The sequence below is a fragment of the Budorcas taxicolor genome, chromosome 6 (assembly GCF_023091745.1).
Source record: "Budorcas taxicolor isolate Tak-1 chromosome 6, Takin1.1, whole genome shotgun sequence".
Taxonomy (NCBI): Eukaryota; Metazoa; Chordata; class Mammalia; order Artiodactyla; family Bovidae; genus Budorcas; species Budorcas taxicolor.
The window spans coordinates 88,241,928-88,256,933 of NC_068915.1; the positions used below are offsets into that span (position 1 = coordinate 88,241,928).

Below are 15,006 nucleotides of genomic sequence, written 5' to 3' on the forward strand. Positions count from 1 at the left end.
TCCATTCTGAAGGAGATCAGCCCTGGGATTTCTTTGGAAGAAATGATGGTAAAGCTGAAAACTCCAGTGCTTTGGCCATCTCATGCAGAGTTGACTCACTGGAAAAGACTCTGATGCTGGGAGGGATTGGGGGCAGGAGGAGAAGGGGACGACAGACGATGAGATGGCTGGATGGTATCACTGACTCGATGGACGTGAGTCTGAGTGAACTCCGGGAGATGGTGACGGACAGGGAGGCCTGGCGTGCTGCGAATCATGGGGTCGCAGAGTCGGACACGACTGAGCGACTGAACTGAACTGAACAATATAGGCTAAAGGGGAGGGAAGAAGCCCAAACAGGTGAAGAAAAACTGCTAGCTTTCATTTTGCTATAAAACAAGAATTTTATCAATTCTTAACTGAGTTATGGTAAGTCTTAGGTGAAACAGACATGAAGGCTAGGCTTTCTGAGTACAGCAGTGGTGAACTGTGGGGAGGACCCTCTTGTAGGACCTATTTCTTTCTCAAAGGCAATCCCTAAATCTACCCCTTAAAAGAAAAATTTGAAAGAGATATATAATATCCAATATATTCAACAGCATCTTCCTCTTGGTGTATAAGCAGCATGAAGATCTTGTTAACAGCATCCACAGAAAACAAATATACCAGTAAATATCATTTTACTTTATCTGAGAGTAAGAGTTCCAAAACAGAGACACAATACTCATAAGGGTCATACAACTACCAAATAAAGTTCAAAGATTTTTAATAGTCCTTTTTACTTTTTGACTGTATTCCACAAATGATGGCAGGCCAGTTATGTACAGGAATCATGGAATCATTTCTTCCCCATGGCTATGTAAGTTCTTAGCTAATGAAGTTTGATCCAGCTGTTTGTTGGGATTCCAGCTGCTGACAGTTTAAAGCTCTCAGTGGTTGTGGCTTTGGGCCCACAACAGAGAAGTGTCTACTGTACTTTGAGATTACAGAAAAGACTCAACTCCATCTCCAGAATTCTACAAAACAATCCTATTTCACAATCATGTGATCAACGATTACATCTGTAATGAGTGAAGACATGCTGTTCAGATGCATGCTTTCTGGCTGAATAAGCTGATTCTTCATGTACTGTTTAATTTCTAGTAACACTGAAACTAATGTATTTTCAGGTATTCAGTAATTATTAAAATTTGATAAATACTATCCTGATCATTCAAGCTTTTAAAATTTGGCTCTTTTTTAAGCTATGAAATTATGAATTAGGTCATATATGATATTCCCAGACCAACTTAATGTTATGTATTATCACAACAAGACAAACAGGTCAGGTCTAAAGAAATCTCTTGACTAGCATTATCTTCACCCTAATACAAAATTTTTACTTACTTAACAGGTTATCAGAGATACTGAAAAGTCAAAGTGAAGTTGCTCAGTCATGTCCGACTCTTTGCAACCCCGTGGACTGTAGCCCACCAGGCTCCTCCGTCCATGGGATTCTCCGGGCAAGAATACTGGAGTGGGTTGCCATTTCCTTCTCCAGGGGATCTTCCCGACCCAGGGATCAAACCCAGGTCTCCCGCATTGCAGGCAGCCACCAAGGAAGATGGCTATCAGAGATACTGAGTTCCTTCATATTCTATATGATTAGCTTAAGATTTTCTACTTTGGGTTCCAGCAGTACTCAGCGCTATACCCTTTATTGCAGACTTCTTAAATTATAGAGAAAGGAATATACACTTTTTATATTCTTTCAGAGCACAGTTGAAAAGCAACACCACCTACCATGTTAGGTACTTTCTTACATGGGTGGACTACTTCACATGAGTATGTATCTCAAGTCCCTTTCATTTTAAAATCATACATTAACTTGTTCCATTAGAATAATTTATTAACCAGGAATTATCAGAAGGCCTTCAGGAGTTGGGACAGGGGCTCAAAAAAGGCCTCCATTTGTATTTCAAGGACTTTTCTGAAGAGAAAACCATGGCTTTATTAAAAGATCAAACAGGTCTATGATCCTCCACATCCTACAAATTTTAGATTTCACGCCACTGGATTCTCTTATTTTATAAACTTTTCTAGTCCTGTTCTCCAAAGTTCTGGAACCTCTAGCAAGTTGTAATTTTATAAACAGGGCCTGACACTTTGATTCCACTTTTACAGTCTTAGCATACAATTAAATATACTACATGTTTAGCACTGAAAGATTTTAAGTATTGTTATATATATATGGATTATATCTTAATCCACAGTACTTCACAGAGTTCATGATTTTAAACAAAAGCAAATTAAATCATATCTGAAGTTCTAAATCTTCTAAATACATTAACAGTGAAACCTGTAATTGTTTCAGAAATTACTAGAAAGTACGTGATTTTCTTGAAATGATCTTGGAGTGAAAGGCAGCCAAGAGGTCCCTATAAGGAGTGTCTGAATCTAACTTGGTTAACGGGATCCTGCAAAGTTGGCGAAATCTAGGAGAACGGAGCAGCAAGTTCTGTGAAAGGCCCATGAAGCTGGAACATAACCAATAGAGGGCAATTGACTGCAACGAGAAGAAAGGACAGGAATATTAGCATCTCTCCATTCTCCAAGGTCCAGAGACAGGCAGGCAATAAAAAAGAAAATTAACAATCTCTGTAAACAGAACACCAGGACTGAACAAGACCTGCAGTAGCTGATACCTGGGTCAGATCTAACAGATAGGTAAGAAAGTGGAAAAGAAGATCCCCAAACAAAAAGAAACCAAAAGGAGAGGTTGGTGACAGACAGTGGATGGCAGAGAACTGCTCCCAGGCAGGGGTCCGAGAGACATCTCATTTCCTTCTTTGGCAATTAAGCATACTGTTTCCCCATCGAGAGTTTGGACAAACTGCTACACAGCAGGCAGGCTACTGGAGGCAATTATGATGGCAAACTTAGCTTCCCTACACCTATACAGAGTCAGCTATCTTCCAAATTTTCCCAGGAACTAGTTTCTAAGTATAGTCAGGAATAGATTATCTTTGCCTTTTCCTGAGACAAAGCATCTCAGCCCAACCCTCGACCGTTTTTTTTTTTACCACCACCGAGATTCAGTTATTTAGGTCAAAGAGCTGTCTTTCTCACGTCTTCACAGAGCTGTTACGTTACGTTGCCTAATTCTGACTTTCCTATATATGAAAGAATCCACTTTTGATATTTAAGACATTGTTTTTTTGGTCTCTGTTACTCACTTGGAACCCAACTTTTCATTAGAACTTTACTGCTACTTTACTTGATCTGGGCGTTTCCTCAGTTATAACTGGTAGTCTTTTAGTCTGCAGCCTCTTGAAACATCCCCATATATACATATAAACATACATCCATACAAACATACATCTTTTCTAAACTTTTCTTTGGCATCATAAGGTAAGCAGGCCCCAGAGGCAAGACCATGTGCTGGCTGAGTCCAGTCCTGGGATCTAACTGCCTGAGTTTTAAATCTATTTATTTAACTTTTGGCAAGTTATTTTTCTTTTTTTTCTTGTTTCGGTTTTCTCTTCTATAAAATGAGGGACAGACTGTATCCAGGGGTGCTGTGAAGAATAAATGAGAAAATTCACGTAGTGTGGTAAGCACAGTAAGTGGCTCATATTAAGCATTTATTTGTTCCAGAACAAGTTTTTAAGGGAAGTAATGAAATCTTAAAGGCAGATTATTAGCTAAAGAGTAAGAGCCAAAATGCCTGGATGTGGGTGAAGACTCTGCCACTGAACAGATGAGTGACCATGAGTTACTTAACCTCTCTGTGCCTCTCCTACTTCAGTGCACTGTTGGGAGAAATACATGTACTAATACATACGTGTGTGTGTGTGTGTGTGTACATAATGACTTAAAACAGGGCCTGGCACAAAATTCATGTTGAATAAACATTAGCTAGCATCATCATCAAACTTATCTATGAAGCAAACAGTACCCTGGGCCCAACTACTTCAGACTACAAACTGCCTAATAAGTATCGTTCATCTTCGTTAGTAATAAAATCCTAATTTTCAGCAAGGTATATTGCTATCTGGAAAAAAAAAAAGACTATACTTTTCATCCTCTTCTGCAGTTTGGTATGGCCACATATTTAAGATGTAAGCACAAGTGTTTGGTAGGGCATCTGGCAAGGGTCCTTCAGTGGTTGACTGTAGTTGAAGCATATGACTGTAGCTGAAGCACCCTTTTGCTATTCTTGCAAGATAACAAGCTTCAGTGGCCATTATGACTATCCTGTGGCTTTCAAGACAAGAATGACAGGTTGTGGACGATGCAGCATTGAGAGGGAACCAGGTAGTCTTTCTCACGTCTTCGCAGAGCTGCCATATCAGCTCTACATTAAATGCCTAATTCTGACTTTCCTATATATGAAAAGGTCTCTGTTACTCACTTGGAACCCAACTTCTCATTAGAACTTTACTGCTACTTTACTTATCTGAGGTTTTCCTCAGTTATAACTGGTATTATTTCTCCTTAGAAATGTTGTGAATTTGCATTATTCTGTTTTTAGAGTATTTTATAACATTATTATTATATGAGAAGTTCTCTAACAGGCACTTGTTATTTCATTAATTTTCATAGACATTATGGTATCTATTTGAGAAATGAGGAAACTTATTTTACACAGGATTAATGACAGTACTATGTCTAAGTGACAGATGAAAAGTATTTAACAGACATTTTTGATGCTGAAAACATACTATTTCAGATTTTTAAGACAAGTCCTATAAGTACTTTTATACAAGGGACAGAACTTGAACTACCAGCAACAAATGGCCACTACTTTATGGTCTCTGTGTTGATTCTGATCAAAGACAGATATACTGACACAGCTTTACCCATCTTAGCACTAAAGTATCCATGAAAAATAAGCAAAAAGCTAAAAAAATGAAATAACTGCAAATATAACATTATTTTTCTATTTCTATAAAAGTTTAATTACATATAAATGGGGACAAGTATACCTATCTCATAAAATTTCTATGAGATCAAATAATATTACATATGAACCCATGTGGATCCCTGGTGGGGAAAAATTTTTGTTTCTTTTTTAAATGCTAAATTCCTTGGATCTCTCTGTGAAGACAAAAAGAATTCAATATATCAACTAATAAAACAGAGCAAATGCTACACTCATAGTACTGTTCAGAGTACTCTGCAAGATTAAAAAAAAAAAAGAGGAAAATGGAGGGTTAAGACACATTCATGTTAAGGAAGATTAACCAATCCCAAGAAATATTCAGGTGTCACTTGGTGATAGAATCAGTAGATTTGTTATTACAGAAATCAGAAACCAGTAAAGGATTAAGTAGTCAGAGGAAGCACAATAGAAGAGGCACAATGTCAGTCAGTCTAAGCTAAAAACAGAGAGAATTTATATTTAGCTCATGCTTCACACAATGTTGGTGCTTACTCACTGAAGGTACTGTTGCCGCTATTGGAATCATCAACACTGACACTGCACGAACAAAGTGCGTAATATACGTCTGAAAACGAGACTTTCCAAGTTTTTGCAGAGCAAAAATCTGAAAGGGTAAAATAAACACACACATGCTGATTATCTAAATACACATTAAATGAGACAAGCTTTAAAATGTAAAGTGATTTTTGACTGGCCTCTACCTATATTTTAACAAAAGCAATAAAAATTAAAAAACAAAACACTGATTTGTTGGTCAACTTTCACCGGTTGATCAACTCTTTAATTCTTAAATGAAACTAAGTAACAGCAATAAAGAGATTCATCTATATTAAATAGGATCAAAGCATAATTTTTATAGGTCAGTGTTTTTTAAAGACTGTAAAACTGAAGTCCCTTCAAGATAGGTATTATGTATGAATCATTACCCTTGTGTTTTGGCACCTAAATACAGGGCCTGGCACAGAGAAAGAACTTAACAGGTATCTGAAAGGTTTGTGATCTGGTTACATGGACCACAGAAAAGAACTAAGGCGGCTAGGAAGAGGAGTTATGGTTTATGAATTACTTACAAGGCAGCTTAGCTTAATGATTATGAGCATAGATTCTGTGATTCTACACTCAAATTACGAGATTCACATGGCAGCCCTGCATTTAGTGGTTATGTGACTTTGGGCAAGTTACTTCACCTTTCCGTGCCTCCCACTCTCCACCGTAAGATGGGGATAATAACAGCACCTACATCATAGGACTACTGTTAAGAATTAAGTGAGTTAACTCATGTGAATTGCTTACAATAGTGCCTGGTACATAGTAAATGTTAAGCAAGAATAGGCTTTTATTAAATTTATGCATGCTTGGTTGTTAGATGGAATAAAGGAAAGATGAGAGGACTGACATCAATTCACTGTGACCTTGTGTCATCACTTCCTTCTTCCCAAGAAATACTAATTACTAACCAAGTTCACAGAACTATGCTAGATGCTCTTAGGGTAAAACACTTAAGACTACACATAGCGTCTTTCCTCAGGAAACCTTCACCTAAGACATGAGAATCTTCATATTTCTCATCTGGAAAAAATAAGGGGTGTATTAGATTTCCCAAACAGCAATCAGCAGATATGAGGTCTGTGAAATCTCAACTTCGTTAGATTCCTAAGATTTCTTCTAGTTAAAGGGTCTACGTTCTTCTCAAGAGTCTACGAACAATTCTTTATGGAACTAAAGACAAGCTTCCCCTAAATTCAAGTTGAGTAAAGTAGCATGAGCTAATGGTAAGATATGGCTAAGAGGTCATATTTTATACGTATGTTTCTCCATTTCATTTTATAAAGAAATTCTATGACTAAAAATGGCAGTCAGGTATGTTTAATTGACATATTAAACATATACACACAACATCAACATATTGTGGGAATAAGACCAGACTGACATCTTAATTGCTGCCTTTACCAAGAAGCAAATCACAGAACTGTTATGTACTAGCATCGTACCATTTTACAGTTGAAGGAGATTTTGGAACTGTTTCAATTCAGCTCTCTTATTTTAAATTATGAGCACTCTGATCCCCCAGAGAGGTTAAAGAACTGGCCCCAGAAAATTAATCAACAACTGATCTGTGACCAAAACCAAGGGGTCTCATGATTAGCTAAGACTCTGCGCCCACAATTCAGGGGGCCCAGGTTCGATCCCTGGTCAGGGAACTAGATCCAACATGCCACAACTCAAAGTTCCTACATGTCACAACTAAGACCCAATACAGTCAAATAAATAAACAAATATATACTAAAAACCCAAAAAACCAAGTAGTCTCAATGTTAGCTCAGAGTTATCACCAGTAACTCAAATTCATTTATATCTGATGTCGGGACAGCAACAGAAATCTCAATGATTTAAACAGCAAGCAAATCTTATTTAAAACCACTGACCTCCACTATTAATAAATTGATGACACCAACGGAGATAGGCAGAATCCAAGTGGAATCCAGAGCAGTGAGGTCATGAAACCACAGGACCCCACCAGTAGTTAACTGCTCCTGAACAGAAAAACCTGCTGAAACATTTTTATAGATGAAACAAAAGAATTTCTAAAAACAGCAGAGGGAGTGATTCCAGTAAGGTGTTCCTCACACTGAAGACTTGCATTTTTTATTCAGGTTATTTTCACTCTACAACATAAGCTAGTTCTTGTACTGAGAAAGAGGTAAGAAGTTTCTGGAGCAAAAGGATGTGGAGACACTAAAGACGTGTAGCAGTAACCTTTACAGACTGAAATTTAAAAAAATTACTTGTCTATAGGCTGCTTTCTTTCAAGTCAATTTAGATTACTGTATGGTTAGAAACACCTTTAAATGAAAGTAAAAACAGCCCCTTAGTTTGTAACCTTTCATATTAATATTTTCACTTATAACTGTGAAAGTTTTTCTGGCTTCTTCAATTTATAAATAGAAAAAATTCATGGCCCTGAAACCATATTATGGAATTATAATACTAATTTTATTAAGACTTCTAAGAAGTAGTACTAGTGACATCCTTCCTACACTGATTTGTATTCTCAATACAGCTAGCTTGGTTACACTTAATATTTGAAATGCTATACTTGTATAAGGGAGATGATAAAAGTGTATTCCAGTTACAGAAAGTATGGATGTTTTTTTATTTTTATTTTTTGCTTTTTCTTTAGAATACAAGACAGTGTCAGAGAACTTGCTTGGGGAAGTTACATTTCAATAGTAACTACCTTCTGAATGTGCTGCCCCTGTGCTAAAATTTCGCAGAGCGATAGACATGAAGATCCACATTGGAAGCTGAATCCAGACCAGCACAGTTGCTTTGAAGGGGTGGCAGTTATCCCGAACATAGAGCTCTGAAACAAGCCTCCGCATAGTCTTTAGGTAAGTGAGCCTAGTTTGAGGGAAGAGGGAAAAAGGGAAAGGAGGAAAATATCATTTGAATACTAGTTGTGCTTCATCCCTACAGGATAAACACACCCACGCTGTGGTTACTGGCTAAAGGATTTATGCAGCATTTTTGGCTGTCAGAAGCTATACCAACGTGAAGTGAAAGTCGCTCAGTAGTGTCTGACTCTTTGCAACCCCATGGACTACATACTCCATGGAATTCTCTAGGCCAGAATACTGGAGTGGGTAGCCTTTCCCTTCTGCAGGAGATCTTCCCAACCCAGGGATAGAACCCAGGTCTCCGCATAGCAGATGGATTCTTTACCAGCTGAGCCACCAGGGAAGCCCAAGAATACTGGAGTGGGTAGCCTAGTCCTTCTCCAGTAGATCTTCCTGACCCATGAATTGAACTGGGGTCTCCTGCATTGCAGACCGACTCTTTATCAACTGAGCTAAAAGGGAAGCCCCTAAGCTACACCAAGCGGTTGCTGAAAAAAAAAAGGGAAAATAAAGCCTTTTACTCAAAGTCTATTCACAATGTAAGCAAGTTACATAACAATTTGAGAAATCTGCCACTGTCAAACTACAGGCTTTGTTTCTGGAGGTCTTAGGCAAACTAGGCTTTAACAAGGGAAATTTCACTACAAACATGGTATAACCACAATTTAAATCAGAAATACTAGAGGTGAAAGCATATTTTACTCCAATTTCTCCACTTCAGCCAAACTCAATCACCTGATCCCTGAACATACCTTTCAGAGCAATGTGGTTTTGTACGATGTATGCTCTTGACCTGTCAAAACAGTCTCCATTCTTCAATCAACTCTTTCATAAAGGTTTTCTCATTGTTTCTCTGTTAACCATATTAGTTACTCCTCTTCTGTTGTTGTTGTTGTTTTCAACTCCTGTTCTTACGTCCCACTTTCTAGACTACAGTATTGGATAGGTCTTCATCTTTAAATCTCTTGTGGCATGTAGGTTTTCAATAGGTTTGCGGAATTTAATCAAATTATAATGCACTGAATTAAGAAAGTACACAGAGACATTCCAGGCTCCTTGTAACTCAGTCTTCACCCACTCTTTCAACTTTATTTCCTGTTACTCTTTTTCTGGTCCCTTGAATGACCTGGGTCATCCAACAACTCAGACTTGCACATCAGCATGCCTTGGAAGTTATTACATCATCTTTGCAGACTGTCCACTTTCCTGGCTGTTCGTTCACCTGACAAATTCCCTTCCATTCTTCAAAACCCAGTTCCACTGACAATGCAGGAAACCCTCAGATAATGTCTTCCTCTAGGAAGTCATTCATCTGTGTAAGGATGTGTCTGGACAATCATCCTGCCAGGGATGCATAAGGACGGTGGCACAGGCTTACCTAGGCTGCATTTATAACCCACGTGAGCAGCCACTAATGTGTTCTTCTGGTCTAGAGCTATAGTCCTCAGACTTCCTTGATCAGTAAAACTTCAAAACTATAGGTTTACCAACTTTTTATTTTATCAAGTAAAGACATTAAGCTATAAGAATGATTTTTTTTAAATGGCAGGTCCTTTTTAACACTATATAAACTGAAGTCGCTCAGTCATGTCCGACTCTTTGCGACCCCGTGGACTGTAGCCCACCAGGCTCCTCCGTCCATGGGCTTCTCCAGGCAAGAATACTGGAGTGGGTTGCCATTTCCTTCTTCAGGGGATCTTCCCGACCCAGGGATCAAACTCAGGTCTGCATTGCAGGCAGATGCTTTAACCTCTGAGCCACCACCAGGGAACTTCTAGTAAGAATCAGAATTTGGGAACACTATATAAAGAGGGACTCAATTTCATATTGAAGATAGTTGGCAAATTTATACCTCTATAGATAAAAATCTATGGATAGGGCCTTCCCTGGTGGCTCAAATGGTAAAGAATCTGCCTGTAATGTGGGAGATCTGGGTTTGATCCCTGGGTGGGGAAGATACCCTGGAGAAGGAACTGGCAATCTGCTCCAGTATTCTTGCCTGGAGAATCCCAGGGACAGAGGAGCCTGGCGGGCTAGAATTTATGGGATCACAAAGAGTTGGACACGACTGAGTGACTAAGACACACATATACCCATATATATACACATTACATATTCATACTAAAACACCCTTATTTTTCTCATTGCTATGAGATGCTGAACACTTGGTCACAGCCTAGTAAGAATCAGAATTTGGGAACCTAACTAAGCAGAACTAGGGTAGGCTGATAGGAGAAGACTTAAAAATTCTTAGTGGATGGCTGCCCACATAGAACTACAACATGGTCAAGAACCCTTAGGCAAGGGCTCTCAAAGAGCTCAGGGAGACAGCAACACAGGATAACTATAGCAGAGTAACAACTCCAGGCCTACCCAGTTGCTTTTACCATGGCATTTATATTTTCTGTCTGTCTCCTCATTCTTTTGGGCAGCTACCTGCTCTATGCTGTCAAAAGGTCAAGTTTGTAAATAACCTGTATCTTTTGTTGACTAAAATCTCAACAAACTGGCATCTGCAGTATCTGCATCCTGTGAAGCCTTCCCTAACTTCCCATGATGACCTAACTCCTTGTACATAATCTTTTTTAGTACTTAATCCAGTCATTATTTGATTACACATCTGTCTTTTTCAGTAATCTGGAGTCCTTTAAGATCAAGGAACTCCGCTTTCTCTTTTTGCTTTCAGTCCAGTATATAAACCTACCATGCCACAAACTTTTTAAAATATTAAAAAGAACCACTTTGCTGCTAAAGCTACAGAATACCATACCATGTAATACATACATACATACATATATATTTTTTCATGGTCTTATATGCAGAGAATTAGCTTACCTGGCAACTCTCTTGGACCATCCCAACTGATGTGCACGAACTGCAACTTCTTGGTTAAGATGTCGTGCAATGTTTTTTATTTCTGGCTGCAAATTTTCCACCTAGCTAAAGAAAAAGTAGACTTTGTTATGAGCACATTAAAGATCTGTATTCATAACCATTCATAATTTTACTCTCTATTTCCTAAACTCATTTAAAAAAATGTAGTTTACTGGTTGTGTCAGGAAACACTAAGATTGCTCACAAGATGTTAACTTAAGATATCCTCAATTGCAATCAAATTAAAATTCCAGCTTATACACTTATCAGTGTGATGTTGGGCAAATTATTCAACCTCAAAAGTCTTGTTCCCTCTTATATAAAATGTATAACAGCACCTACTTCACAGTGTTATTTTAAGGATTAAATCAGCCCTACACTCCACACTTTCAATGTTTCAACCCTGGGTTTTCCAGTAATATAAACTGAAGAAACGGTAGTCTATGAAGTATCTTTAATATGTTCTTTGTAGCTACAGAGCCATAAAAGAATCTGCATTTACTTCTACCTGTGTTAATTCCTTTTTATAAGCTTGCTGCCTTAAAGGTGCTGATGATTAACAGTAAGTACTCCGGAAGTATCTAGGGACCTTACGCCCCGGTGAGACATGGACCCTCCTCACCACGGAAGTGGGTATGCACGGTCCATGCGCAGCTCGGCACCCCTCACCTTGGCCAGGATGTAGTGCTGGTAGGCAGCCAGGGGTAGCGTGACGGCCCCGCGCAGGGCCACGGTGGTGAGGAGAATGCTGCCCCACCAGGGCAGGCCCGAGGCGGTGTGGGCGAAGAGCAGCACGTCCTCTGCGCTCTGCACCGGCGCCGAGGTAGCCAAGGCCTCGTACCAGCCTCCGGCGCCGCTCGGGCCAACTGCGGAGACCGATGCCACCGCCCACACTGGCAGAGCGGAGCTCTTGGCGCCGCCGGCTGGGGCCCGTGCGAGCGATGGGTCCAGGACACGGACCTGCAGGGCAGGCCAGGGCCGCAGCCACCTAACGCTGAGCCGGCACAGCATCTCCGCGCCAGGGCTGGGTCCGAAACGCCGGCCTCACGGACCAGGCACGCTCGCACCGCTCCGCCGAGGCCTCTACGCGCATGCGCCAGCAACCCCGGCGTAGAGTGGGCGGGACCCCGCGGGTAGCTACAGTTGACCTTCCCGGTCAAGCCAGTGACGTACTGAGTCGCACTGGAGATGACGCACGAGGCAGGAAAGTCCCACCTTTCCCACGCGGCACTGAGCAAGCCTACTGCGCAGACACGACACTTTCGCGCTGCTGTGGTGGAGCTCCTCGAGGCTAGACCGGAATTGTAGTGTTGGGGGTGGGACTTGGTGCCCGGGGCGCGGCGAGGTGTTCTCTAGGAAGCTCTCGTCCTGTAAAGTTGGTCTTCGGCATATACCTTTCCGTTCTTTTTGACTTGGCTAATCATGTCATGGTTTAAGCTTTGTGGGTGCTTTTTGTGATCAGAAGGTAGCCCTCCACGTCTTTATGTACGCCCCGATTGCTTCCGCTAGGGATTGAGATTATACTCTACCTTGAACGCGTTGCTGAAATGCCAGTTTGGAGAGAGGCGTGTTTCAGTGTTGTTAAAATCAAGTCTTTATGCACTAAGCATATTTATAGTCTGTGCTATAAATATTTAATTTGCTCATTTGTCCCAATAGGCATTTTCAGAACCAGTTTTAGTGTTTCATCTTTCATTATAAAGCGCAGTAAAGTTTAAGAGTAAAGAACCATCTCCTGAGTTAAGGGTAATTATCACTGGCAGCACGGTGACTTCTTTATTGGGGCTTAACATCGTGTATAAACTTTCAGGAGCCTGAACAGCAACATTAGGTGTCTTCTGGTTAAAAGGAGCGGGCTAAATATACATGGACTAGTTTTTAGCTTTGTGTTCCTGGGAACACAATGGGATGACATGGAGTTTCTTAACATAATGATCATCGCTAGACCTAGAGGCCAAATTGTGTTGAGGAACAAAATCATTGATTAAAACGAAGGTGCCGGCCAATATTGGGGTAATGTCAAACTGGAGCTACTGTTCTTGCTTCACTGTGCACCTACCCAGGGGTACCAGATGTATTTTCGCTGGGTTCAAGAAGTGATCTTCCTTCAGATTGCATGATTAAATCCATTCATGAAATTTTATGTTAACACACACATCCCAACATATGTTACATACAGAATTTTTTTCCAAAAGTAAAAGCCTGTATCACTATCTCCCTATCCACTTGTCAAGTTAAAACAAGCAAGCTATTGGTACTGACTACTGGTTTAAAGTGGAAAAGAATTTTACATGGAATTATCTTGGCCTGAAGGTTGAGGGAGCAAAGGAACAACTTCTATGCTGCTGCACTCCTCTTGTTCTTAAATCAATAATTTTTCAAGCTATTCCTCAAATTCCTAAGACTCCCTTCTGTGGATTTGTACTCAGGAGTCGGGGCTGGAACTTCTTCAATGAGCGTAGGTTCACCTTTTCTGCTACATTTTGGGGTCACAGCTTATAGTCTCATTTAAAAATGTTCCACTTCTCTAAGTTTGAATATTGTGACCTAAATAAAATGTATGAATATTTAACCTAATTTCATATACTTAAAACATACAGTTTACAATTTGGTTAATGGAGATGATCAGGACTGGCTATCTACTTGGTATAGAATGTAGGGAGTATTTGTCAATTACAAATACAATATTCAAATGTATATGTATGTACTGGTAACAAACATTGTGATACCCTGAGTATTTTGAGTGGAAAAATATACTACAGAGTGACTATACAAATATTGGAGAAACCAGCTGAAATCATGTCAACCCTAATACTTTGCAAATGGATATATTATGTTTAAAAAGTTCATTTTAAAACATTTTTTTAACATTTCTAAAAAGTTCAACTACTTGTTATTACCTTATTCCTGTCTTTTTATTCATACTACATCACATAGCTAACTTTTTTTCTTAATTTTATTTAAAGCTCCTGAAAAACAAAGACTATATAGTTACTGTCAGAAATTTCTGAAATTCTTATTCATCACTGTGCTGAACACAGGAATGGAGGTCAAAATGTGAATACAGTCTATTATATATATATATAGACAGTCTATATGTACAGTCATTTAAATTTCTCTCTTCCCAAATACACCTTCTCAAGTATTAACAAAAGAAACTTTAAAGGTTATTTTCATGAGCTATTTTCATGGTTATTTTCCAAAGTGATCCCTTGGAATTACATTTCTTTTTCCTAATAACGCATTGCTTTTTAAAACCAAAGTTACCTAATGTAGAACTAGCTTTTTTTCTCATTAAAAAAAATTATCTTGAATTATCATTGACTTAGTCAGTCAGACACGACTGAGCTACTTCACTTTCACTTCACTTTAAGTACTAAGTATACAATATTGGCTTTACTTTTCAAAAGTGTGAACTGATTTGAAGGTAGAAGTCTCATATGAAACCTTTAATGACCCAAATATTAGTTCTATATTTTTACTGTCACATAAAGAAATTCTTATTTATGTCAAAGCCACAGTAACACATTTTTCTCTGTATTCACTTATCCAAAATATAAGTGATGGTGTTTTTGCAATCAAGGTGTGTACCACTGTAGGTTAAATATTAGAGCATTAATGATGCTCTCATCCTAAATTCCAATCATTTGGAATTAACAGCAGTTAATTTACAATACCGTCAGTTAACTGAGTGTTGTCACTTGCTTAATCTGGGATATATATATTTCCAAAAAGATTCAGGAGCATCTAGAATTTACAAATTACAATGTAAATATCCCAAACATTAATATTAAAAGACATCTGAATAGATACATTTATCTAAAGTAAAAA

The 15,006-nt window shown here is 39.1% G+C and overlaps 1 protein-coding gene across 2 annotated transcripts; it reads right to left on the reverse strand.

The window, feature by feature from the left end:
* Window positions 1–756: 756 nt before the first annotated feature.
* LOC128049723 (cytochrome c oxidase assembly protein COX18, mitochondrial) lies at window positions 757–12,186 on the reverse strand. Of its 2 annotated transcripts, none has more exons than XM_052642036.1 (6): window positions 11,845–12,186; window positions 11,137–11,237; window positions 8,142–8,305; window positions 7,330–7,451; window positions 5,400–5,507; window positions 757–2,524 (listed from the first exon to the last, which is right to left on the reverse strand). In XM_052642036.1, exons 1-6 carry the CDS (start codon window positions 12,184–12,186, stop codon window positions 2,339–2,341), a joined length of 1,023 nt encoding a protein of 340 aa, XP_052497996.1. In that variant the 3' UTR covers window positions 757–2,338. The 2 variants fall into 2 exon arrangements, with proteins under 2 accessions (XP_052497996.1, XP_052497995.1); XM_052642035.1 differs by having other exon boundaries at window positions 7,330–7,454.
* Between the last annotated feature and the right edge of the window lie 2,820 nt (window positions 12,187–15,006).